Source organism: Macaca mulatta, chromosome 3 (genome assembly GCF_049350105.2).
Source record: "Macaca mulatta isolate MMU2019108-1 chromosome 3, T2T-MMU8v2.0, whole genome shotgun sequence".
In the NCBI taxonomy this organism is placed as follows: Eukaryota; Metazoa; Chordata; class Mammalia; order Primates; family Cercopithecidae; genus Macaca; species Macaca mulatta.
The window spans coordinates 181,924,647-181,949,533 of record NC_133408.1 but is presented as its reverse complement, the minus strand read 5'-3'; the positions used below and the strand labels follow the sequence as shown (position 1 = coordinate 181,949,533).

The window sequence follows — 24,887 nt, the reverse complement described above, 5'->3', positions numbered from 1 at the left end:
TTTAATCTATTTGTAGCAGTTCACAACTGGAGCCAACTCAGACACTCTTTAGCAACTGAGTGATTTTTAAAAGGTGGTACATCCATAACTTGGAACACCACTCAGCAATAAAATGGAGCAAGCTGTTGTCACACGCAACTTGGATGGGTTTTGAGGGAACTATGCTGAATGAAAAAACCAATCCCAAAGATTGCAAACTGTTTAATTCTCTTTACAGAACACTCTTGAAAGGATACAATTATAGAAATGGCGAACAGATGATTGGTTGCCAAGAGCTGAGGAGGGATAGGGAGAGAAGCAAGTGGACATGCTGTTAAAGGGCAGCAGGAGAGATCTTTGTGCTAATGAAATGTTCTGTATCTCGACAGCATCAATGCCGGCATTCTGGTTGTGAGATTGTGCTATAGGTTTATACGATGTTACCATAGGAGAAACTGGGCAAAGGGTATATGGGAACTCTGTGCTAGTTCTTACAATTGCATGGGGATCTTTAATTATTTCAAAATAAAAAAGTTACTTTAAGATATATATTATACCTTATATATATAATATTTTATATATTCTATATCTCAAAGTAGATCCATTTTTATAGATATAGATGTAGATACATACACACACACACACACACACACACATATATATATATTTAAAAGAAGGGAGAAATAAGAGAGAGAGAGACCGCCTCAAAAGAAAGTTCTGCCTATACACGAACAGGCTTCTAAGAAAACCACGTCAGAATTCCCTCATTTTCTGCTAGCCTTGCTGCTTTTTATTCCTCAGTACCCTTGGGAAATAGATATGAGGCAAATGATGTTCTGTATCTTCCAGCCTTTGAAAATCACTGCTTGATACCTGTGCCAAAGGCCGAGTTTTACCTGCTACGAAGGAGAGCCGTTATGGAAGAACCTTAAAAAGGTGCTACACCACTCACTAACCCACCCACACCTCATATACACTTGCAAACGTCAAAAAAGCCACATCTTGGAAGCCAGCACCCATCACATAAAATGCAAAGGCAATCGTTTTGTTTTGTTTTGTTTTTTCCCAGGGAAAAAAAGTTCTGCACGGAACTCATACCGGTTTTGTAGCAGCTTATAAGCCTGACACACATTAAACACTTTCATGTTCATTTGATTCCTTTTTGGAATCATGACAGTAAAACTCTGTCTCTGTGCACATAACCATGTGTCTATATTAAACTAAAATTTCAAAGAGCCATCACAGCAAGGAACATACGCTGTGTGTTCCTCAAAAAAAGTACTTACAGAGGTAACAGAGAAATCATATAGAATATACTTCTTTTCAGTTACAGCATCTAGAAAAGAAAGAGGAGTACCCATTACTATGAGAAGCCATGCAGCTGGGAAGTCCTGCTCTTCTCTTCATTTCATCTGGAATTCCTTTACCAACCATCTAGTTCTGCTCATCTGAGTTCTGTGCATTTTTTTTTTCAAACTTCTGCAAATATTTCCTGGACCATTTTCTCTAAATTCACATGTCAGTCTGTGGCACCATTTCACTGGCATGTAAAACATTTTGATTTGCATTATAGTTATCTACATATGCATTGTATCTAACCTGCTGGATCATGAGTTCCTCAAGGCCAACACAATACATACTAATTCCATGTAGGACAGGATTTTTATATAACCACATAAGCTCATGTGAGGTGTTTACATGGAAACCTTACAGTGAAAAGACATACTATACAAATCAGATATTTCTTCCACAAACCAAAGCAGTATTTTCCAAAGCTATTAAAAAAGTGTATTATCTGTTATTAATAATAATGTCCAAGAAAGAGAATAATTAAGCTAAATGCAATAATGTCCGTTGCTTTGGTAGAGTCAGTAACACATAATTTGTGCATTTGAAGTCTATTTTAATGCATTGTGCTTGGCTAATGGAATTTTCAGAATGGATTTTAACCCATTGATTCTAAGCTACAGATGTAAACGACAGTGCTAGTAGGACTAGTGCCATATTGGGCAGCCTGTGATGACTAATTTTCAGGGAGCATCACAGTGATCCACAGGAATGGTGTCTTGAGAAAGTCTACCTTTAGATACACCGTCATCCCAGTACAGCTCCCCCTTCGCTTCTCTCTTATAGTCCAAGGCGATGATGAGTCCCAGGGAATTCCTCCGGCTGTAAAAGAGTAATTCCCAGTTTCAGCGAATGTAGATGAGATGGAACTATGTGAAACTAGCCGCCTTCATGCCCCAGGGACAGATAATCCAAGAGTCTACACCAGAAACTAAGTAGATGTTGATATTGGGTGGACACATAGGAGCTGGGTGTGGGCAGGCAGCAGGGATTGATAGTGAGTGGACATAAAGGGAAGGGTGGACAGAGGCAGTTCCTACTGAAAACTGTTTGGGTTGCAATACATAATATCAACAATTAGCCTTATTAGGTGCTTAGCATGTGCCAGGCACTCTTCTAGTGTCCCACACACATTATCATTTATATGAATTCATTTAACCCTCATAATAACTCTACAAAGTTAAACTGTCATCATCTCCAGTTTACCAATAATAAAAAGAAGCACAGAGAAGTAAGTTGCCCAAGGTAAACACAGCCAGTATGTAGCCCAAACCAAGGCTTGAACCCAGGTTCTGTAGAATCTGAGCTCTTGACCCCCAAACAATGTTGACTTCCACGTGATAACTTTCATCTCCTATTTAGCTCAAATTCTTTCACACAGTAGGGAATATACATAAAGACAGTTTCTGGCTATAGGGAAACTGACTTACCCCTTGGCTCATCCACAAAAATCCCTATTTGTCTTTCTCATAATGCCCTGCTCCATTAGAGCACCAGAATAGTCATACCTTAGAAGAGTGAGGAGCTTACCTGGCTTCTGTGGTTGTGTTCGGCTTCTGAGTGGGAAATATGTAGCCCCCTCGCAGATGAAGTCCTATCTTATCACCTGCGAGAAGCATATTCACCAACTGCTTCCTCCACGGGATGGCCACTCCCTAATCAGCAACAAAAACAATAGACCAGGTAATAAGTTGTTTCAGCTAGGAGGGGCCTTAGATATCATGTCGTTCAGTTGACATATTTTAAAGAAGAGACAAACAGAGACCCCCAAAATGAAGTGACTTGCTGAAAGCATATGGGTAGTAGAGGGCAGAGCTGACACTCCAACCCCCTTTATTTATTTACATTACATCAAGCTGTCATTCCACACCTGGGCTTCAGTTTCTAGGCTATCACAGCCAAATGGCAAAGCCTAGTCCTGATAGCTACACAGTAGCCAGGTTGATATAATGAATTTCCATAAACTTACTCCAGTTATTCAAATTATTTCATCATACATTTGGAAAGGCCTTCTGCTATGGTCTGAATGCCGGTGTACCTCCAAAATTTATATGTTGAAACTTAATACCCAGAGTGATAGTATTAAGGGGTGGGGCCTTTTGTGAGGTGATTAAGTCATGAGGGAGGAGCAAGGAGGTGCCATCATTGAAGCAGAGAGCGCCTTCACCAGACACGAAATCTGCCAGCACCTCGATCTTGGACTTTCCAGCCTCCAGAAAAGTGAGCAATAAATTCGTGTTGTTTATAAATTGCCCAGTGTAAGGTGTTTTTTTGTGCCATCCTGAACCAATTAAGATGTGTTTCTCACAGAAAAAGGACCACAATCAACTAACTGTAAATCTTGTGCTATTATTCTATGGCAAGCTTCCAAGACTGCTGCTTTAGAATTGACCTCTGCTAGAGGCAGGTCTCTGAACCAACTGGGGCTGCCTTACTTACTGTCTCATAGTCATACCAGGTGGCATCAGGTATGTATGCTTTCACTTCGTCCACACCCTAGGTAAACAATAACAATAAGTAGCATTAGCATACCCCACTCTACAGTTTACAAAACACCTCCAAGCATCATTGCATGTGCTTATCTGAACAATCCTGAGAGATGGTTGAGATCATCCCATTCTACAAAGGAAAACACAGACACTTAAAGGTTGAGCAATTTACCCAAAGCAGAATGTAGCTAAAAATGATTTGTTCTGCTCAACGCTGCTGCACTTTCTAAGAGAAACAGAGAACATCCATTCACTGAGTTAGTCACATAATTTGACAGTTAGGAGGACAGTGAGCCAGCCAGGCCCCAGGAAAGTCTCCCAGCAGAGCTACTGGTTGGTTAGCAAGATCTGTCATCAGATGGTGTGGCTAAAACACCAGCTCAAAGGGCCTTTGACATGGGTACATTGGCGATATTTCATGTCTACAAGCAGATCAGCATCATCCTTCTGATCCTTGCCCCACACTTTGCCACTCAGCCCTGCTTCCAATCACACTTAATAGGATACACATGGTCCTTCATAGTTGGACTTCAGAGCATCACCTTCCCTTTATCCAGCATTCCTCTCTCCCTCCCTTCTCGTCTCCACAGGTATTCTCTCTTTGAAGCCCAGCCTAACCCAATTCAAGAGCACACCCGCTCTGGACAAAGGAAAATACAGACAGATGTTCAGCACACACACCCCAAAGTATTTAAAGCCATTGTTAGTGCTGCAGCCATATGCCTAAGGACTTAGGCTTTAATTTTAAGGCAATTTTACAACATGAAAATTGTTTTGTTTGGGGCAGTAGGACCAAGATTACTAGTTTTTTAAAACTTTCCAAACTTTCATGATCTCTCTCTCATTTATATTCATATTTTGATATAAATGCAGTCACAGATACTCAGAAACCAATTCATCCAGCTATAGAACCACGAGGACAAGCACAATACCCCCTTTCATTGTTTAGATTATAAACATACTTCATATAAAACAGGCGTGATGAGGAGTCCAGGTCCCCATAAGAACTGCTCATGCACATCCCACGTGGCTGAGTCCTGGTAGAACCTAGTAAAGAGGTAGCGCAGTGAAGGCAGGTGTATTGTCTGTATTGTCTCCAAAACAGGACAATAGCACATTATGTAACAAGATCCTAACTAAGCTTGCTACCACAAACAAAGTCAAGTGAAACTACAAATCAGAAAGGGAGTCTTTGAGAATCAGGAAACTCACTCATGTACAAGGGGCCTTGCCACCGTCTCTCCCTGGGTGTGAGCACGGTAGAAAAGGGTATAGAGATAGGGCAGCAAGGTGTAGCGGATGTTCAGATAATGTCTGGAGGAACTCAGCAGCAGGGAATCAGCACCAAAGGCAGCAGGATCCTGGTCCTGTGAGAAAATGGGAAGGAAGGGCTGAATATTTCTTTCCATCATAGTTGAGAAGTTCTCTTACAATAAGAAGCTTTCCCAGATGAAAGCAGCCACTTCCTCCAACTTGGAGAACATCAAAGCATTTCTAGAACTGAAAAGATACTGATCCTACTCCTTCATTTTATACATGAAAAAACAATATTAAGGATTATATGACTTTCCCAATGGAGAATTGCAAGCAAGTGGCAGAGTTTAAATTTGGTGTCTATCGGCCGGATGAGGTGGCTCACGCCTGTAATTCCGGCACTTTGGGAGGCTGTGGCAGGTAGATCACGAGGTCAGGAGATGGAGACCATCGTGGCCAACACAGTGAAACCCTGTCTCTACTAAAAATACAAAAATTAGCTGGGTGAGGTGGCACATGCCTGTAATCCCAGCTACTTGGAAGGCTGAGGCAGGAGAATTGCTTGAACCAGGGAGTAGGAGGTTGCAGTGAGCTGAGATCGCACCACGGCACTCCAGCCTGGCAACAGAATGAGACAGTCCAAAAAAAAAAAAAAAAAGTTGATGTCTGTCCTCTGAGGGCAGTTTGCAGCATCCCCAGAGCGAAATGGAAGCCCCACAGAGGTTGCCATGGAGATAAAGTGGGACTTGCTCCCTCCAGGTTTGTTCCAATTTATTTCATATGTTGAGATTTCTCATAATATTTTATCTGGAAAATAATATAAGTTGTACAACTACTAAAAAAAAAAAAATCCATTGCCTTATAAGCCACAGTGCCTGCCACCATGGTCTGTAATCCACCATTTCCTTTTCATGTGCTTGTATGAATTTTAATTTTAACATTTTATGTCCAGTTTAATCTGTAATGTTTCCACCATCGACATTTGTTTTATTTTCCCTATCCCAAAGACTATGACCGCTATTTGTTCTTTGACATACGTTGTGCAAATAAATTATGAAGATGTTTTTTAGCAGATTTTATCCAAGAGTAAAAAACCCTTTAGAAGAAAAATCTAATTTTCCTTGGACCCAGAGATGGAAATTTTCCATCAATGGTCGGCATTCATTTTGTTCATTTCTCAAGTAATTTGGAAGATGCGAAAGATATACACATCATCTTTTGACTTGTCATCCTATACTGTGTTACTGAGAATGAGTTTTGGATAAAGTTACCTGAACTTTTCTTTTTCTTTTGCTCCCTAAGAGGCCCATGTCTCCCCTCTAAATAGAATGATTCCATGAGACCACTCTAGGAACCCAGCGTAGGGCTCATGAAAACCCTGAGGTCAAATATTAAAGAGAATAACACTCCACAGCCTCCATCACCCTGGTTGTCAACTGAGAAAGTCCAGAGCTGTGCTGCCCACTATGGTGGCCACGAACCACATGAAGCTACTGAATGCTTGAACTGTGTTTATTGAGACTGAGGAAGTAAACTTTACATTTTATTTGATGACAGTTACTTTAAATATAAATCTTAAAACTGAATCAGTGTAATTTTTGTTTCCATTAAACCAACTTTATTGCTTTGGTAGAATAGCATTTTACTTCAACTGCATACAAAAAATCTTAGCATACAAATTGAGATATACTACAAGTGTAAAATGCATACCAAATTTTGAAGACCTAGTAAAATGAAAAGGATATAAAATAGCTCGTTAATAATATTTTGTGTTAAACACAGGTTGAAATGATAATGCTATGTAATACACACACACGCACATCTATGTACACATATTGAGCTATATAAAGTATTTTTAAAATAATGTCCCTGTTTCTTTGTACTTTTTTTTTGAGACAGAATTTTGCTCATGTTGCCCAGGCTGGAGTGCAATGGCGTGATCCTGGCACACTGCAACCTCTGCCTCCCGGGTTCAAGAGATACTCCTGCCTCAACCTCCCGAGCAGCTGGGATTACAGGCATGCACCACCACACCTGGCTAATTTTGTATTTTTAGTAGAGACAGGGTTTCTCCATGTTGGTCAGGCTGGTCTCAAACTCCCAACCTCAGGTGATCCTCCCACCTTGCCCTCCCAAAGTGCTGGGATTACAGGTGTGAGCCACCGTGCCCAGCCTCTTTGTACTTTTTAAATTTAAACTGACATATGTGGCTGTCCTTATAATTTTATTGAATAGAGCTAGTTTAGTCAAAAGAAAACATGTGTTTAAACCTAGCTTCCTGGGTTATCTGAGTGCCCTCATCTATGTAAGTCTTCCAGGACATGGCTGCATGAAGAGCACCCACCCACCTGCTCCCAGCCACCTGCTTAGACATTTAGAAATAATTCATCTCTCTCCAGATCATAAGTGGCCAGAAGAGCCCAGGGATAAAATACTTTGAAGGTTTGACTGTTAACCCTTCCTGGGTTAAAGACAAAGTCAAGAGCTGGAGCTAAAATGATCATTAGGAAGTTATTCTAATGAACCTATTAAGAGTTAAACCACTCAATTGAAAATATTTCAACTTAAGATTACTTTATTAAAAGAAAGGATATCTCACCCTACTTGCTTCTGCCATCATCATAACCACCTCCTTAGGGGGGACTTTGAACCCACTTCTATGTATTTGCCCATCAAAACTACTACTTTGGGTGGAAGATCCTAAAGGTGGAATGAGTCATGAGAAATAGTTGGTAAGTCCTCCCAACTATTCATAGAAAGGTAGAATGTTTCAACAAGGTGAAAGAAATTTTAAGATCACTGGCCTAAGCCTCTTTAAATTCTTTCTCCTTGCTCCTCCATACCTATGAGGGATTTCCCTTGTATTAATTGAAATAAAATACCAACAAATTCCAATTGCCCTATCTTATATAAGATAGTAACAGAAGTGATGGCAGCACCATAGCAACTTTAACAAATCTTCTCACTTTGTTGGTGAGTTTCCAAGAATAAAATCATTCAGTATATACATACCCCTTCCAATGCACCCTCACCTTGATTGATACCCTGCTTTTTAAGGCTATGATACAAGACTTTTTTAACCTTCTTCTGCAGTTAGTGCCAACCTGTAGTACTATTTTCCTCAAATCCTCTTTAAGAGCCAGTAGATTAGCTAATCCAAAAAGTTTCCATCACTTCTCTTGGTGACCTTACCCTGAACCCAGGCCCATTGTGATTCCTTGGTAGTGGATAAAATGCTCCAAGCTGCATCCACCTTCTGCAGAGCTCCTCTGTGACATTGTTGGTATAACCACAGATGTTGGCACCTACCTGGAGAATTAACACACATACAAGCACAGTAGTCAATGAGATGTGAAAGCATGTAGTGAGTACTTACCTGATAAGGGAAAGGAGAACCTCTTAGTCACATCATTCCATGCTTAAGGAGATCCCAGAGTCACAGGGCACACTCCCAGGCAAAGGAGAGAAACAAGATAGAATCCATCACGGACTCACTGATAGTGCAAACAATGGTCTTTGTGTTGAGGCTGTTCCTTAATATTTAGTTCCCAATTTCATACTTTCTTATTTACTAATGCTCTCTTGATGGAATTTTCCTGTGATACTAATACATTTTATTCATGCTGTCTCCTTCCTATCTTCAGAGATTCCACGGATGACAACTCAGTGATAAAGTACTACCATTCTATCTTCAGAAGGCAGCTCAGGTAGCACATAAAAATTGATTTTTCCAATACATATCACCTTGGAACATGCTCCTTGGTTTTTCAGATAATCTCTAAGACTGCTAATTAAAAGAATGTCAACAGACAAAGGGTTAAAGTTCCCTGGTTGGAAATAAGGCTCACCATAGGGATGCCAAACAGGTTGAACTCAAGGATAGTGGGGATTGACCATCGGAGGTCATCCCATGTGGCCGCATTGTCCCCCAGCCAATGAGCAGCAAATTGGCCAGATCCAGCAAAAGTTGAACGGGATAAGATGAAGCTCCTATTATTCATGAAGACGGTCTCCAGGGCTCTGGAAAGGAATACAGCCAGTGGAGTGTGAGGTGGGCTGTGAATGTCTAGGACTCACCTTACAACAAGAGCAGCAATGGACTTTCTAACCAAACTGAGAAAACAACATGAGGGTGTCATAAACCAGGTGTCATAAACTTAGCACTATTTAAGAGCTTCTTTCCCATTTTTGGGTAAGGTTTCAGATCTCCTATAAGACAGTACAAACCTCTATATTCTAGCCCCCACAGCAATTTCTCTAGGCTTCCATCCCCTGATTTTGTTTTCTCTATCTGGTTGGATCTGGTTGTGGTCTGGTCCTTTTGGTCAACAGTACATTGGAACCATGATTTGGGTTATTTGTCCCATCTTCTTTCTAATGTCCTTTGGTTCCACGAATTTCTGTCATGCATAATCCTGTTCAGCACAGCACCTGCTCCGATGGGAGCTCTGCACCCTCTGCTGGACTGAGAGGAGAGTTCATGCACCAGCTGGTACACCTCTGAAACTTCAGAACTTATCCCTGGGTTCCTCTGAAACTTCAGACTTATTCTTAGCAATTCTCAATGTTAGCAAATTTTAATCTAAGCAAAATAAGAGTCATTGAAATGAGTAAGTCTCAAAAGATCACATCTGATACTTTCTAAAAAGTTAAAAACAACTAACATAGAAAATATTATTTTCATTGTATTATATATAAAATATTACATATTATGTAAAATGATATAGAAGTGAAAGCAGGCCGGGGCAGTGACTCACGCCTGTAATCCCAGCACTTTGGGAGGCTGAGGCGGGTGGATCACGAGGTCAGAAGATCGAGACCAACCTGGCCAACATGGTGAAACCCCGTCCCTACTAAAAATACAGAAGTTAGCCAGACATGGTGGTGTATGCCTGTAGCCCCAGTTACTCATACTCAGAAGGCTGAGGCAGCGGAATCGCTTGAACCCAAGAGGCAGAGGTTGCAGTGAGCCGAGATCGTTCCACTGCACTCCAGCCTGGGCGACAGAGCAAGGCTCCGTCTCAGAAAAAAAAAAAAAAAAAAAAAAGAAAGAAAGAAATGAAAGCAAAGAAATTAAAAGCACAGCATTCAGAATGGTAATTACTTCAGGGGCACAGATGAACAACAGTGGGGTAACCTATGGTTGGATGTAGGCTGTTTGTCTAGCTTTCATTCTGGACACCTTTTGAATAGGCATTTTATTGAAATGACTCTCCTCTTTTGTTTTTTTCCCCCTGTGGTAAAAAGCCCACATCTTCCATTAGAGTTATAAAATTGAACAACAATACAATTAGAGGACAGGAAGACCTGAGCCACCATTGCTGCTAGCTCTTCACAGGCAAGCTCTTCTTTCCTGCTTTCTAATGCATGGTCTGAAACAAGTGTATCTTTTCCTAAAACCTCTCTCTGCAAATCTTTATCACCAGGTACCAGGCAATTCCTCAAGACACTATCACAGTCACCAAGGCCTCCTCACTTCATTTTCCTAGGGATGTTTGGAGAGTCTATAAATACTGAATGGCTTATAATGGCAAAAGGGAGAAAATTTTGAAATGGAAAACTGCTTTAAGAAAGTAAAGTGCTTCATTCTGTCAATTTACTGTCAAAAATAGGAGTAGGTTGGAGGAGAGGAGTCACTCAACTCCTATCCCCACTTCTACTTTAATGTAGACTGGATGACACTTTGCTTTTATTGCCACTGGCTGCAGGTTTATTATACTCTGTAATCATCAATCACGAAAGAAACACATTCAGCTTACAGAGAGTGAAACCGAAACAGGGTTGAAGATATCTGTGGTTACAGTTTATTTAGAAGCAGGCTGTTACTATGGTAAAACAGATTAGATAACTGCCGGGGGTTTTTTGTTTCGTTTTGTTTTTGTTCTTTTTACATCTGAAAGGAACAGTCTTACTCAGGGACTTTGTGTTTTGTATTGTATCTTTTAGTTTTCTTTTTTCTATCCCCCAAGTCTGGCCAATTTATAATCAGGTTGTGATCACTGAAAGAATCTAGTCTCCTTCGGCTTTCAGCCTAGAGGTGGGGGTAATTTTATTCCTGCTTGACCCACTGTCCCCACACTATACTTCCATTTAAGGTTGAGCCAAATATTTATCAGACCAATGACTTTAGTTCTTCTGATGTCCAGATCCCATTGAATGAAAATCTTATCTTTTTTTTTTTTTTGAGACAGAGTCTTGCTCTGTTGCCCAGGCTGGAGTGCAGTGGCGCGATCTCAGCTCACTGCAACCTCCGCCTCCTCATTCTCCTGCCTCAGCCTCCCGAGTAGCTGGGACTACAGGCGCCCGCCACCTCGCCCGACTAGTTTTTTGTATTTTTTTTAGTAGAGACGGGGTTTCACCGTGTTAGCCAGGATGGTCTCGATCTCCTGACCTCGTGATCCGCCCGTCTCGGCCTCCCAAAGTGCTGGGATTACAGGCTTGAGCCACCGCGCCCGGCCTAATCTTATCCATTTTTTGATCCACTTCTGCCTCTTGCCCAAAGACCAAGTTCCACTTATCTCCACTGTCCTCTGGGAGCATAGGCCATTATGCCTGGCCAGAGAAATTAGAAAGACACCTACCTATTTGTTCAATCACAATTACCTTTTAACTATTAACCATAACTATTAGAATATATTAACCAACCCATTCTTGATTTTATAGCACTTTTACCACATGGAGCCACTGGCAACAAAGCAATTTGAAACTTTCTTCCCCTCCTCCAACCCTTTTTTACACTTTCTTTCTTACCCTGACTATTCACTCTGTTTGCCACTTCTCATTCTTACATAGAAGCATCTAAGAATAAAAGTATATCAGAACAGAAGACTATGGGAATACCAACCCGACTCTCTCATTTCAGAGATGAGGAAACTGAGTCTTATTTATCCAGTTTATTTCTCAGGAAAAATAGAATGAGAGAGAAAAGACAAAGAAAGAGAAGACAATGAATCAGAAATATACGTCATTCTTCCTAGAGCTTTTTTTTTTTTTTTTTAACCAAAATACCAACTTTCACATTTTCTGGACAAGAACTCTCATCTGGACAATCTAACATAATGCAAAGTCATGAGGACAAAATAGTGCTGGAAAATAACACTGACCCAGTCTCTGCCTCGAAGTCATCAGGGGCTGGGTCCTGCCCTTCTTCTCTCTCTCAGGCCAGGCATTTATCCAACGAAGTGTCTTCAGTATACACACTATTGATAAAGCTAATGATATGAGGTGACTTTGCCCTCAAAAAACTTACAATCCAGCAGAGAGAAAATGAGCATCTAAAAATTGATACCATGTTTTTTGCGTACTAAGCATACTGGAATATGAACAAATGTGGCACAGAAAATGGGAAATAATCTTTTCCTAGAACTGTCAGGAAAGTTTCCAGAATTGAGATCTGAGGTGAGGTTTTATAGGTAAGTATAATGTGCAAAATGGACAGGGTCAGGAAGGCCATCTCGTGCAGGGCAAATAGCACATGAAAGGCATGGAAGAATGAACAGCCCTTGGATGTGGGAACAACAAGAAGCTGCAAAGGTGAGAGAAAAATTGTAAGAAAGGGTTAGATTATAAAGTACCTTACAGGTTATGCTAAGAATTTTACTGTATAAAAAATAGCAAGGCATAAATAATTTTACACCGGGGAGAGAAATGAGCAAACTGTGCTTTAGAAAGGTCACTTCGTCAGGAATGTACAGTAGTGCTTTCTAAATTTTAACATACATTCAATATACCCAGGGATCTTGATAAAATGCAGGTTTTGGTTCCTAAGTTCAGGGTTGAGGTCCAAGATGCTAATGCTTTCTGGTGATGCTGATGCAGCTGTTCCTTGGACTATGCTTCAAGTAGAAAGGGTAGAGGACAGGTTATTGCGAGATAAGGGTAAAGTCAGGGAGATTAGTTCTGGGCCTAGTGTAATGATTTGTGTGAGGGATGATGATAACCTAATTAAGAAGTATTCGTGGGGAAAAAGGGAGGTGGTTACAGAAATGTTTCAAAAGTAACATCACAAAGATCAAGGACTGATTGCATGTGAGGGCACAGAAGGCATAATGGATGGTGTCATGCTTCTCACTTGGGAGTCTGGGATGTAGGGATGCTGTTGCTACCAACCAAGATACAGAATTGAAGAGTTTCAGCCGGGCGTGGGGGCTCATGCCTGTAATCCCAGCACTTTGGGAGGCCGAGGCGGGCGGATCACCTGAGGTCGGGAGTTTGAGACTAGCCTGACCAACATGGAGAAACCCTGTCTCTACTAAAACTATAAAATTAGCTAGGCGTGGTGGTGCATGCCTGTAATCCAGCTACTGGAGAGACTGAGGCAGGAAAATCGCTTGAACCCGGGAGGCGGAGGTTTCAGTGAGCTGAGATCATACCATTGCACTGCAGCCTGGGCAACAAAAGTGAAACTCTGTCTCGAAAAAAAAAGAATTTAACAGTTTTGAAAATGATCAGCTACAGCGGGAAGATTAGGTGAAAACAGGTAACAGAGCAAGGTGAACGGTGTTTGAGGTACTACAAAACATCCAAGTAGACAATATCAGAAGATGGTTTTGGATATTTGTGTCCAAAACTTGGGGAAAGACCCCAGGAAGAATTATAGATTTTAAAATCATTAGAATTAATTACAGTGAAAACCATGAAAAGAAATAAATTACCTATGTGTTGGCATCAACTGTAAAGAGAAGAGGCCAGAGGATGGACTCCTAAGAATCATCAACAGTGAAAGAGCTGATGGAAAAGATCCAGGCACACAGATGAGAGGGAACAGCTGAAAAGAGAGCAGAGGCACCAGGAAGAGCAGTATCTTTTTTTTTTTTTTTTTTTTGAGACGGAGTTTCACTCTTGTTGCCCAGGCTGGAGTGCAATGGCGTGATCTCGGCTCACTGCAACCTCCGCTTCCCGGGTTCATATGATCCTCCTGCCTCAGCCTCCAAAATAGCTGGGATTACAGGCACCCAACACCACACCCGACTAATTTTTGCATTTTTAGTAGAGACAAGGTTTCATTATGTTGGCCAGGCTGGTCTCAAACTCCTGACCTCAGGTGATCTGCCCACCTCAGCCTCCCAAAGTGCTGGGATTATAGACGTGAGCCACCACACCCTTAAGAAACCACACCACACTCTTAAGAAACAGAGCAGTTTCTTAAGGACTGAAGGAGCTGAGTTTAAAGGAGTGGTTATGGCCTTGAGTACCACAGAGAAAGAGAAGTCAAGTAAGAAAAGGACTAAAACAGGTCCCATAAGCCTATCAAAGTCTCCCTATCTTCTAGAGCACAACAGTGCTCTAGAAACACCAAAACAGGAGGAGAGAAGCCGAGAAAGACAAAGATGCTCTTTCCAAAGCCACTGGAGGATCCACAGCAGCTCTTCTAACACTTTAGTTTCCCCATCTGTGCTGCAAATTCAAATTAAAATCTTAAGCCTGGCCCCAAATTTTCTTGCCGTCTTAGGTATAATGATTGTATTATACCATCTTCCACAGAAGAAACTGCAGAGTGAGAAGAGGAGCTATTTCTCAGTTTACAAAGTCACAAGTAAACAATCTACCTGACAAGATATAAAGGATGTAATGGTTTGAAGAACACATTTGTCTCCTTGGTAGACTTTCATAATGGGTGGTGGTGGCAACAGCAGTAATGGAGATGGTGATAGTCATGGTGGTGATGGGGATAGTGATGATGGTGATGGTGGTGTAGGGATGGTGGTGGTGGTGATGGCAGTGATAGTGGTGTTGGTTATGATGGTGATGGTGAATGGTGGTCATGGTGGGTGGTGGTGATGGTGGTAGTGAGTGTGGTGGTGGTGGGGGATGGTGGTGACAACTGTGGTGGTGGTGATGGTGATAGTAGCAGTAGTGATGGTGGTGGTGATGGCAATAATGGTGGTAGTGGTGGTAATGGTAGTGGTTATGATAATGGTGATGGTGTTAGGTAATGATGGCAGTGGTGATGGTGATGGTGTGTGCACGTGTGTATGTGTGTCTTGGGGTAGAAGGGAGGATTATGAGGTAGACAAGCAGGACATTGGGAAGGAAATAGAAGGTCATGGTGTAGCATTTCCAGATAAATAAAGGAAATACAGGTAAATTCAAATTCCAAGTAAACAATGAATAATTTTTAGTATGAGAATGTCCCACATAAATTTAATTTGGTGTCCTGTATATTTATTTGCTAAAATCAAGCAATCCTAGTGCATTCAGTAAAAGGATCCAAGCAAGAGCTGACTTCTAGCTGAGGACTCTAAATGCCTTACATAGTATTGCCTGCTAGTATCCTTGAAATAAGCTCCTTAGCCATAAGCCAATCAAAAATAATCCTGTACAGAAACCAAGGAACTTGGTTCTTGAGAGGAACTCTTAAATACTCTCTAAGAACAGAGTTTTTCTGTTTCTATAAATGCAAAAATTATTTGAACAATATGTTACTTATAGAACAGAAGAAAAACCCTCCACCTCCACCTCCACCTCCCACCTCCACATATCTAGAATTAGGGTGAAAACCAAGTCCTTACAAGTTTGTGGTTCTTGCCATGGAGTGGCCATACAAGCTGTGGATGTCATAGTGAAGGCCTCCATGAAACTCCGTGTCCATGCAGAGAGTTCTTGCAAAAAGTAAGTGATCCAGAACTCCTGGAGGGAAATACTCATTAGTGAGGCACTTCCTCATTAACCATCTTTAACAAAATAGCAGCCCAATTATTTTCTTCCTGATTACAGTACCTTCCCCACCAATCTCCACCTGACCAAATCCATTCCAGATTTTAAATTCTATCCTAAATGCTATGTCCTGCCTGGGGCTCACACTGAGCCCTCCAAGGAGATGAATTATTAAAATTAATCTGCATTCCCTCGAGCTCACAAAGAATCCTGGTGAGGGGAGGCAACTGAGAAACGTGCTCAGAGTAAACACAGTGGATGTGAGCCTAAGTATAAAGCATATAATGTTTGTCTACATATATTTAATCAAGAGAAATTGAGTGTACAATGTATAGGTATGAAGGCAGAGAAATGGAACTTTTTCTTTTTTATAATACAGTCACACTTAGAAGAAAAATAGGGGCCGGGCATGGTGGTTCATGCCTGTAATCCCAGCACTTTGGGAGGCCGAGGTGGGTGGATCACCTGAGGTCAAGAGCTCGAGACCAGCGTGACCAATATGGTGAATCCCCGTCTCTACTAAAATTACAAAAATTAGCCGGGCATGGTGGCGGGCGCCTGTAGTCCCAGCTACTTGGGAGGCTGAGGCAGGAGAATTGCTTGAGCTGGGGAGGCGGAAGTGGCAGTGAGCCGAGATCTCACCACTGCACTCCAGACTGGGCGACAGAGCGAGACTACATCTCCAAAAAGAAAAGAAAAGAAAAATAAGATGTGACATTTGGGTAGTCTGATAGTTTGATGTGTAAGTACTCAAATCCTGCCTCTGAGAATTCTCATTGTTCGCATTTTCCCTTCCTCAAGCCTAAAACGGCCAGTCTTCTCTGCCACTTCCTCTCCTTGTGAACTCTTCACTGGGGCCGTATCTACCTTCCTTCACCAAGTCTTGCCCATACCTAGGACCTGAGTGTGAGGCACAATTCCAGAAAGTGGTGGGACCAGTAAAGATTGAGGTTGAGTTTTTCCTATCCACTATAACAGAAGCAAGGTTTGGAGTTGGAAATTAAGTAGAAATGTAAGATGGGAAGAAAATTCTATTTCTTGCACAGCTTGGTATGTGGCATGAGATTCACAACCACTTCAATGCTCTTTCTCTTGCTAATTAATGTGCACTCTGCAATCCTGGAAATGGGAGGGGCTGCCTGGCTATGAGCAAAAGTTGCCGGTCATATGTGAGTAGACAAAATGCTGAGGGTAGCGAGTGGGGTCCCCACCAGAAGCAAGCAGAAGGTGATAGGATTGAGGTTTTCTGTAGGGCAAAAAAAAAAAAAAAAAAAAAAAATCAAAAACAAAAGTTAGTTTTGGCCAAAAAGAGGATTGAGAGATTAAGAAAAAACAAAACATGATAAACTAATCCAGAGTGGAAAAAAAATTGGGGAATACAGACAGAGCAGAGAAGAACAAAGAGTAAGTCGAAAAAGCAAACAGTAGATTTTGCAAGAGGTCAAGACTTCCTCCAAAAAATTATTTACTCCTTAAGTGACCAAAAGGAGTTAAAGAAACAGCTGTACCTTGGTCTCAGGGGTATAAGTAAAGTGGGCAAATCAGAATACACTGACTGTTCAGGTGCCCAACATGCCAGCGTTCTCTTCCTGGAAATATAAGAAGATTATACCTTCCCTTGAGGTTAAGCTGAGGCTACGTGACCAGATTCCAGCAAAGAAATTTGGGCAAATTGGGTACACCTCCCTTCTAGGCCTGCCCATAAAATCTTCTCCACCCTCTCTCTCCCTCACCCAGGAAGCCAGAAGCAAAGGTCTCTGAGGAGATGGAAGAACCAGACATAGATCTGAGTCACCACTTGGATTCAAGTTACCCATCCCTCACCAGAGTATGATGTGGGCAAAAAACAAACGACTATGACGTGAGTAAAAAGTAAGCGATCATTGTGTTAATCCACTGAGATACTGGGGTTTATTTGTTGCCAGAGCATAGTCTATTCTATACTGCTACCGCCACCCACCACCTCCACACATATTCTTTCAAAATCAGAAACTAGAAAATTGACCTTGACTAGAAATGGCACCTATAAATAGGACCTTGAAGGCACCACTGATGCTTTAAACTGTTGTTAATGATCAGAGAAAGAGGGAGGAAGGGAGGGAAAAAAGAAAAATGGAAGAAGGAAGGAAGGGAGGGTAAGGAGGAAAGAAGGAAGGAAAGAATAAAGAAAACAGTTAAGAAGATTACAGGTTTGTTTCAATTTAAGGTAGTTTGTATCCTAAAGTGTCCTGAAATTCTCATAGATTTTAAAATTGACACCTGAGGGATTTGGGGGAAATGAACAGGATGAAAGCATTTTGAACTCTAGACTAGAAGGGCAACCAGGGGAGGTAGGCAGGCTCCGACTTTGTCACATGCTTGCCCTGGAGTTATGACAGCAAAAGGGTAATCAGAGACCCGACACTGCTGCAGAGACTTCGGTAGAGGAGTGCTCAGATGTTTAGGAGACCCCTTGGACTGGGAAGTGAAATTGCTCCTGACCATACTGAGTGTTACTGAGGGTGTTTTAAACATGGCTTATTCCTACGTCACAGCAAACAGGTGAAAACTTACTAGGAAGAAAAGGAGGAAAGTTCAAGTTGTTGGATTCACACTGGTCATTAGAAGCTTGGAGTAAGCTAGCAACTTCATTCATTTCCTTCAAAGACACAAAACACACCAAGTGTAAAATGCGATTGAGCTACATTTAGCTGTTGAGAAATGCTTACTGAACTAGGAGCCAGGATATCTGGGTCCCTTATTAACCGCTTTTTGGATTTTAAATAATCTCCCTAACTTTTCTTACCCTTTGTTTTATCTTTTACAAAATTGAGTCATTGGATTAGGTTACATATTTGTACGGTATGTTCCACTTCTAAACGACATTTTTACCTTTTATCAATTGATTTCAATCAGCTAATTCAGAAATACTGTTTCAAAGGTTGATCCCTGCCTACAAATTGTAAAGATTTTATTGTCATTGGTAAGAACCTAAGATAAACTAACATTTCTATTGTATAACTGTCCTTATCCTTTATTCCTCTGAGTGAGGAACAATAAGAGAATACAATTAAGATCAAATCTATTTTCTTACATGAATTAAAAATAAGTATGTCTAATCTTGGTAACAAACAAATTTTTTTTAATCATTGCATATCTTAGTCATCAGAGTGCTTCTGAAAATGACTGCTCCAATGCCTTGCACATTGGCACTCAGAGAACATTTGTTGAAGAAATTCCTACTGTTCTTCCACAAAAATATAGACCCTCATTAAATTATTATCTAATGATTAATTTAAATTTTTATGAATGAATGCTACAAATAGTAGCAATTACAATACCATTTTAATAAAACAGTATTTTTAAACTGACAACCAGTTAATGGAGAAAGCAAAAACTTTATCAAAATGAAATAACCAGTTGATGAAAGATGCAAGATAAGAACCTAAGGCTCTTAGGAGCCTAATTCACTGGATATAGACGCAGCATTAAGTAAAATAATTTTTAATACTACTATGTAAAGCGAATTATTTTTTACTACACATCAAAGTCAAAACTCATCTGAAAATTTGGCATATCTGTTTCCAAATGAAATTTGAGTCTGCAATAATAACTTACAATCCACACTCCATCAAACTCCAGACGATCATGAAATTTAGCAACCTGATCTATCCACCACTCAGTGCATACTGGATTGGTATAATCGGGAAAGACTGTCGGTCCCGGATATCCCTAGGACACAAAGAGGAAGGCTGTGGCAATCAGCTTGGTTGAAGGTTTTTCATTTTTACAGACAATGATTTCTTCTATTAGGAGCCTCATTTTGCTTGTCATTTTAGAAATAAAATGTGTGACTCCCCCAACAGAAACTAAACAATAAAATGCGTACAAGGAACAAGAGGAAGAAACAATAAAAGGAAAAGCAACTGAATAAATCGATGAAAAGCCACCATAAGTCCTTTTCTGTGCAAAAAGAAAATTTGAAAAGTACAATTTCATTATGTCAGCCCAGTTGGGAGACAAATTGTTTAAAATACTAGAAAGTCTATAGAATATTTTTCAAGAGAATGAACTTTTTCCAAGTGTTCTTAATTGAAGGTCACATAAAGTCTACTTTGAATAATTATGATTATAAATAACCTGTTGATATTTTTGGCATATAAACACTATTTTATAAATGGTTGAATAAAGTTTGCACTTCTTACTCAGGTCATTTTTTTAATTCTACCTCCCTTTTCTGTCTATGCCTATCAAACAATAGCTTTAAAGATTTTCCACAACAAAGATATAACCATAGCCAAATTTTTGAAAATTCGGAATTAAAAGGATACCAGTTTTTGTAAAAAAATTTTGTTCATTTTCCCCATAGATTTATAGATTGTAATTTAGGAACAACTTTACAGTCTGGGAACATAATGAATACATATTTTAAAATGTGGATAATTCTCAAAGCTCAAGATGGGAGCTTGAAGTACCCACAGGAAATGGATTGAGCTCCTGGCTCTTTGTGTTAGGTGATGGGCACCAACTAACCATTAGATGTAACTTTGCCCCCCAGGAAACAGGTGGTGTCACAAAACAGTCACCTACAGCAACATTCAATCTAGAGCAAGCCAGCAAATTTGATTCAACCAAGTGCGTTTAAAACAAACCACTGGCCAGGCACGGTGGCTCACACCTGTAATCCCAACACTTTGGGAGGCCAAGGCGGGTGGATCATGAGGTCAGGAGTTCGAGACCAGTCTGGCCAAGATGGTGAAATTCTGTCTCTACTAAAAATACAAAAATCAGCCAAGCACAGGCGCAGGTGCCTGTAATTCCAGCTACCTGGGAGGCTAAGACAGGAGAATCGCTTGAACCTGGGAGGCAGAGGTTACGGTGAGCTGAGATTGTGCCACTGCACTCCAGCCTGGGCGACAGAGCAGTACTCCATCTCAAAAAAAAAAAAAAAAAAGAAAACAAAACAAAAAACATGCACCACTATGCACCTCCACTACTGCTATCTCTGCCAACATCTTAGATTAAATGATTCATGCCATTTATTGGTCAATGAAGTCAACCATCTAATTCATTCTTTGTAATTATATGCAAATTCTTAATTATATATCACTCAAACATGAGTACTATTGAAATGACTCATACGTGTGGATAAAATTTTAGGTGAGCAAAATAATTTTTATTTGACTATGGACTCTAAATGCAGTATATAAATATGGGCTTATCTAATATTTTAGAAACTAGCTTCTAACGAATCAGTAAAAGCAAAGACTTGGTGTGCAGAAGGAAGAAAACTTTCCTACTGCTTTATGAAAAGTTAGAATCAATGAAAAAAAAGTAAATAGAATTAAGCATCGAAAGAGTCAATGAAAGGAACTAAGTGAGCAGAGTTTGGTAAGGGATCATCCATAATCCTGAAAAGACAGTTCTGCAAAATAAACCACTCAGGAGCAACAAGTTCTGCAGTCACCTGAACTCTCTAGATGAAGCACCAATTTGAGTAAATCTTACAGAATCCAATTATCTAGGGCTGACCCTACATATAATTGAAATTGCCTATGTGATTTGATTTAAAGTCCTCTCAGAAATTTTGTTATCCTGAATATAGGCCCCAGCTCAGCCTATTCCAATGCCTGAGTCTGCTACCTTAGAATCAAAACCGTGCTCTATCTATAAGTCTGGTGTAAATTTAAAACATAGGCCGGGAACGGTGGCTCACACCTGTCATCCCAGCACTTTGGGAGGCTGAGGCAGGTGAATCACCCGAGGTCAGGAGTTCAAGATCAACCTGGCCAACATGGAGAAACCCCGTCTCTACTAAAAATACAAAAGTTAGTCGGGCCTGGTGGTGTGTGCCTCTAATCCCAGCTACTCGGGAGGCTGAGGTAGGAGAATCGCTTGAACCCAGGAGTCAGAGGTTGCAGTGAGTCAAGATCACGCCATTGCACTCCAGCCAGGGTGACAAAAGTGAAACTCCATCTCAAAAAAAAAAAAAAATTAAAAATTAAAAAAATATATATATTAGCTGAGATCAGTTCCATATTAATCTATGAGTATCTTGCTATATTTTTGTAGTTGAATTTATGTCTTGGGAAAGAGAAATTTGGAGATGGGAGGGCTTTAGGAACTGATTTTTCTTCTAATTATATATTGCTTCTCAATTATGTATGGTATTAGAGGATCAAGGCTAGCTTTTTAAATGCTTCAGATTTTTAATCATTCTATTATTATATCTACTGGTTTAAAATAGTAATAAAAGAAACCTCTAAAGCCACGAAAACAGTAACAATATTGTAACTTGCCTTTCACCCATCTTCGTACCAAAAGTACAAACTCTCCAAAACAATCATAATTTATTTTTATTTTCTTAAGAAATTACCTCCCCAACAGCAAAGCCATTGTTCCCCAAGATCCATACTCTCTTTAGGCTTCCATTATTATAGGGCTCGTAGTTAGAGTTTTTGGAGATGCCAGGATTCTAATAAAGAAATATGATACAAATATTATTTTTATAAATTGTTTTGCACTGTGAAAGAAAAAATAAAGTAACAAGTGTTTGAACATACCATAATAATAACATATTTCTGTCCATTTTCATGTAACTCCTTGACAAAATCTGGGAGACCAGAGTAAGCGACTTCATCAACAGTGAAATCCTTCTTTCCATCCATGTAGTCTATGTCAGAGTACTGGACGTCCTGAAAGAGAGCTCTGGCCAGTCAGAACCCAGGAAACAGCACTGTGCTGATGGGAAGTATTACAGCTCTGGTTCCTGACCATTGAAAATGAAACTACATTTCCTACTGATCCTGGAACTTCCAGGGCTTGGCTACTTCTTAGGAGTAAATAAGCCATCTTTGAAACACATGATTGCTGTTTGGTTGCAGTTTTACCTCCTTGTCCTGACAGGTGCATGTCATAAGGTATTGGGAGGGACTTAAGAGCAGGAATTACATCTTATTCATCTCTGCAACTTGAGAGCTTGGATGCTTGACATAAAACAGATGCTCTTTAAATGATTGTTTGAATGAATTATATTATTAATGTTATAACCATGTACTAACTTAACCCAAGCATCAAGCCAGAATATATCATATGGGGAGAAAATGATCTTTTGCCCTATGAAAGTGCTAGAGTAATGATTAACAAAGATCAATGACAAAAAGATAAAGCCTTACTCAACTAAACTCTCAAGCACACATTTTTCCTTGTGTTTGTGTACCAGCCTATGGGGAGCAGGTGTTATTCTTAGTGAGCAAATTGAAATGTGAGGGAGTTCAGTGACATTTCCCAAAGTACGTGCCCTGGGAGGTGGGGTGGCTGATGAGGGCTTTGGGGACAGGCTCTTTGGCTTCAGATGCTCTTTTTTTCCCCAATCTGCCACTTTCCTCAAAGACAAAGGAAGTGTTCTTCTAAGTGTTCCTCAAGTATCATACAGTAGGAGTCTCGGCCTTACAGGCCTGAAGGAAAATGTGGCTTGTAGTCTGTTGCCCAAAGTGGCATCAACTGTTCTAATACTGGGCAATCATTTAGGACCCAGGTGTCCTCCACAAACACATACAGGGAAAGATTCTACTTGTGGAAGAAAATTCTTCCTCGAATTGGATGTTTGCAGATAGTAGATATGGGAGAAGTAAAATTAAACACAATCAATTCCCCTTTGACACCAAAACACATTGACCATCTATTTTTTTCACAGGAAAAATTGATCCTCCTGCCTGCCCTTATCACTACTTTGAGAGGGGATTGAAGAATCCTGAAAGCAGGCCAAAGCCATTTCCACATGTTCAGTCTTCCTTCGGATGTTCACATTTAACTTTTTTTTTTTTTTTTTTTTTAGACAGAGCCTCACTCTGTCACCCAGGCTGGAGTGCAGTGGCACGATCTCAGCTCACTACAACCTCTGCCTCCAGGCTCAAGTGATTCTCCTGCCTCAGCCTGCTTTGTAGCTGGGATTATAGGCATATGCCACCACACCTGGGTAATTTTTTTGTATTTTTAATAGAGACGGGGTGCCACCATATTGACCAGGCTGGTCTCAAAATCCTGACCTCAAGTGATCAACCCACCTTGGCCTCCCAAAGTGCTGAGATTACAGGTGTGAGCCACCACACTGGGCCAACACTATATTCTTACATCAAAGTTTCAAAATCCCAAAGAGCTACCCCAAATAAGTTGTTCTGATAAATTCTTTAGCCACATGTTATGCATCTCCTGGAGAAGATGATCAAATATTACACACTTAATAATTATCTTGACTTACTGGTGGACATGGAACATCATAAATACTGATGCAACCATGAAGCTTCAAAATTAGAGTTTGTCAGATCTGGGAGGAATATACGAGGTCACCGTGAGAAACTCATTTACTGTAAGTCATTATAATCATCATCTCTTGTTACTCATGTCACCTCCAGTGTTGCTTTCTCTAATATCATAACAGCTAACTTTGATGATGTTTACCTTCTGTGCTAGATGCTTTACATGCACAGTACTTACTACCAGCCCATTCCTTACTACCAGCCCACCAAAGCAAGTCTTACATTCTCATTCTATAAAGGTGGAAACTAAGACTCAGACATGTTAATTAAGTAGCGCAACATTGCACAGAGCTAGGAAGAGGTAAAGCCAAAATTCAAAGCCATATCTATCTGACTTCATTAACAGTATACTTTTCATGCTCAGATACATAACTTAACATGCAAATTTCTGCCAGCAAGTGTGCCTGTCAATCTATTGATTTATCTACATTTTTCCTAATAAATTGAATTTAATGCAAAAAATAAAAATGGGAATTGGTGTCAAATGCATGCTAAAAGAAGTTTCAACTTACATATGGTATCTCAGCTAAACGATTTCGGCTTACAACTTCTTTCAATTTATTGATGCCACCATAATCCCTGCGACTAAGCTGGAACCCAAGACTCCAATAGGGAGGCAAGAATGGCCGTCCAACAAGCTGAAAAGATAAGCAAGTAAGTGTGTAGACTTTTAGCATAAACACTGTAGCCCCATGCCTAACACTGGAGGCATTAGCCCCATTTCATTTTCTGTAAAGTTCCCAGAGCTGAAAATGTCAGAGCTGAGAGTAATCCGCTAGAATAATTTGTGAAATCCCACAATCACATCCTTCTTTACTAAGTACATAAATGTATTCCCAACATCAGACACTGATAAAATTTGCAG

General features: G+C 40.4%; 1 protein-coding gene across 6 annotated transcripts in view; it reads right to left on the bottom strand.

Moving 5' to 3' along the window:
* MGAM2 (maltase-glucoamylase 2 (putative)) overlaps positions 1 to 24,887 on the bottom strand; it is a 139,410-nt gene that overhangs the window by 88,761 nt on the left and 25,762 nt on the right. For all 6 annotated transcript variants that reach the window (XM_077997580.1, XM_077997581.1, XM_077997579.1 and 3 more), the window contains 14 exons: positions 24,535 to 24,660; positions 22,268 to 22,399; positions 22,081 to 22,179; positions 19,323 to 19,436; positions 18,279 to 18,363; positions 15,581 to 15,698; positions 8,918 to 9,089; positions 8,262 to 8,378; positions 5,028 to 5,182; positions 4,778 to 4,862; positions 3,766 to 3,822; positions 2,857 to 2,981; positions 2,060 to 2,148; positions 1,266 to 1,315 (listed from right to left, as the gene is read on the bottom strand). In XM_077997580.1, coding sequence (XP_077853706.1) covers positions 1,266 to 1,315; positions 2,060 to 2,148; positions 2,857 to 2,981; positions 3,766 to 3,822; positions 4,778 to 4,862; positions 5,028 to 5,182; positions 8,262 to 8,378; positions 8,918 to 9,089; positions 15,581 to 15,698; positions 18,279 to 18,363; positions 19,323 to 19,436; positions 22,081 to 22,179; positions 22,268 to 22,399; positions 24,535 to 24,660 — 1,524 coding nt within the window. The remainder of the gene's footprint in view (positions 1 to 1,265; positions 1,316 to 2,059; positions 2,149 to 2,856; positions 2,982 to 3,765; positions 3,823 to 4,777; positions 4,863 to 5,027; positions 5,183 to 8,261; positions 8,379 to 8,917; positions 9,090 to 15,580; positions 15,699 to 18,278; positions 18,364 to 19,322; positions 19,437 to 22,080; positions 22,180 to 22,267; positions 22,400 to 24,534; positions 24,661 to 24,887) is intronic.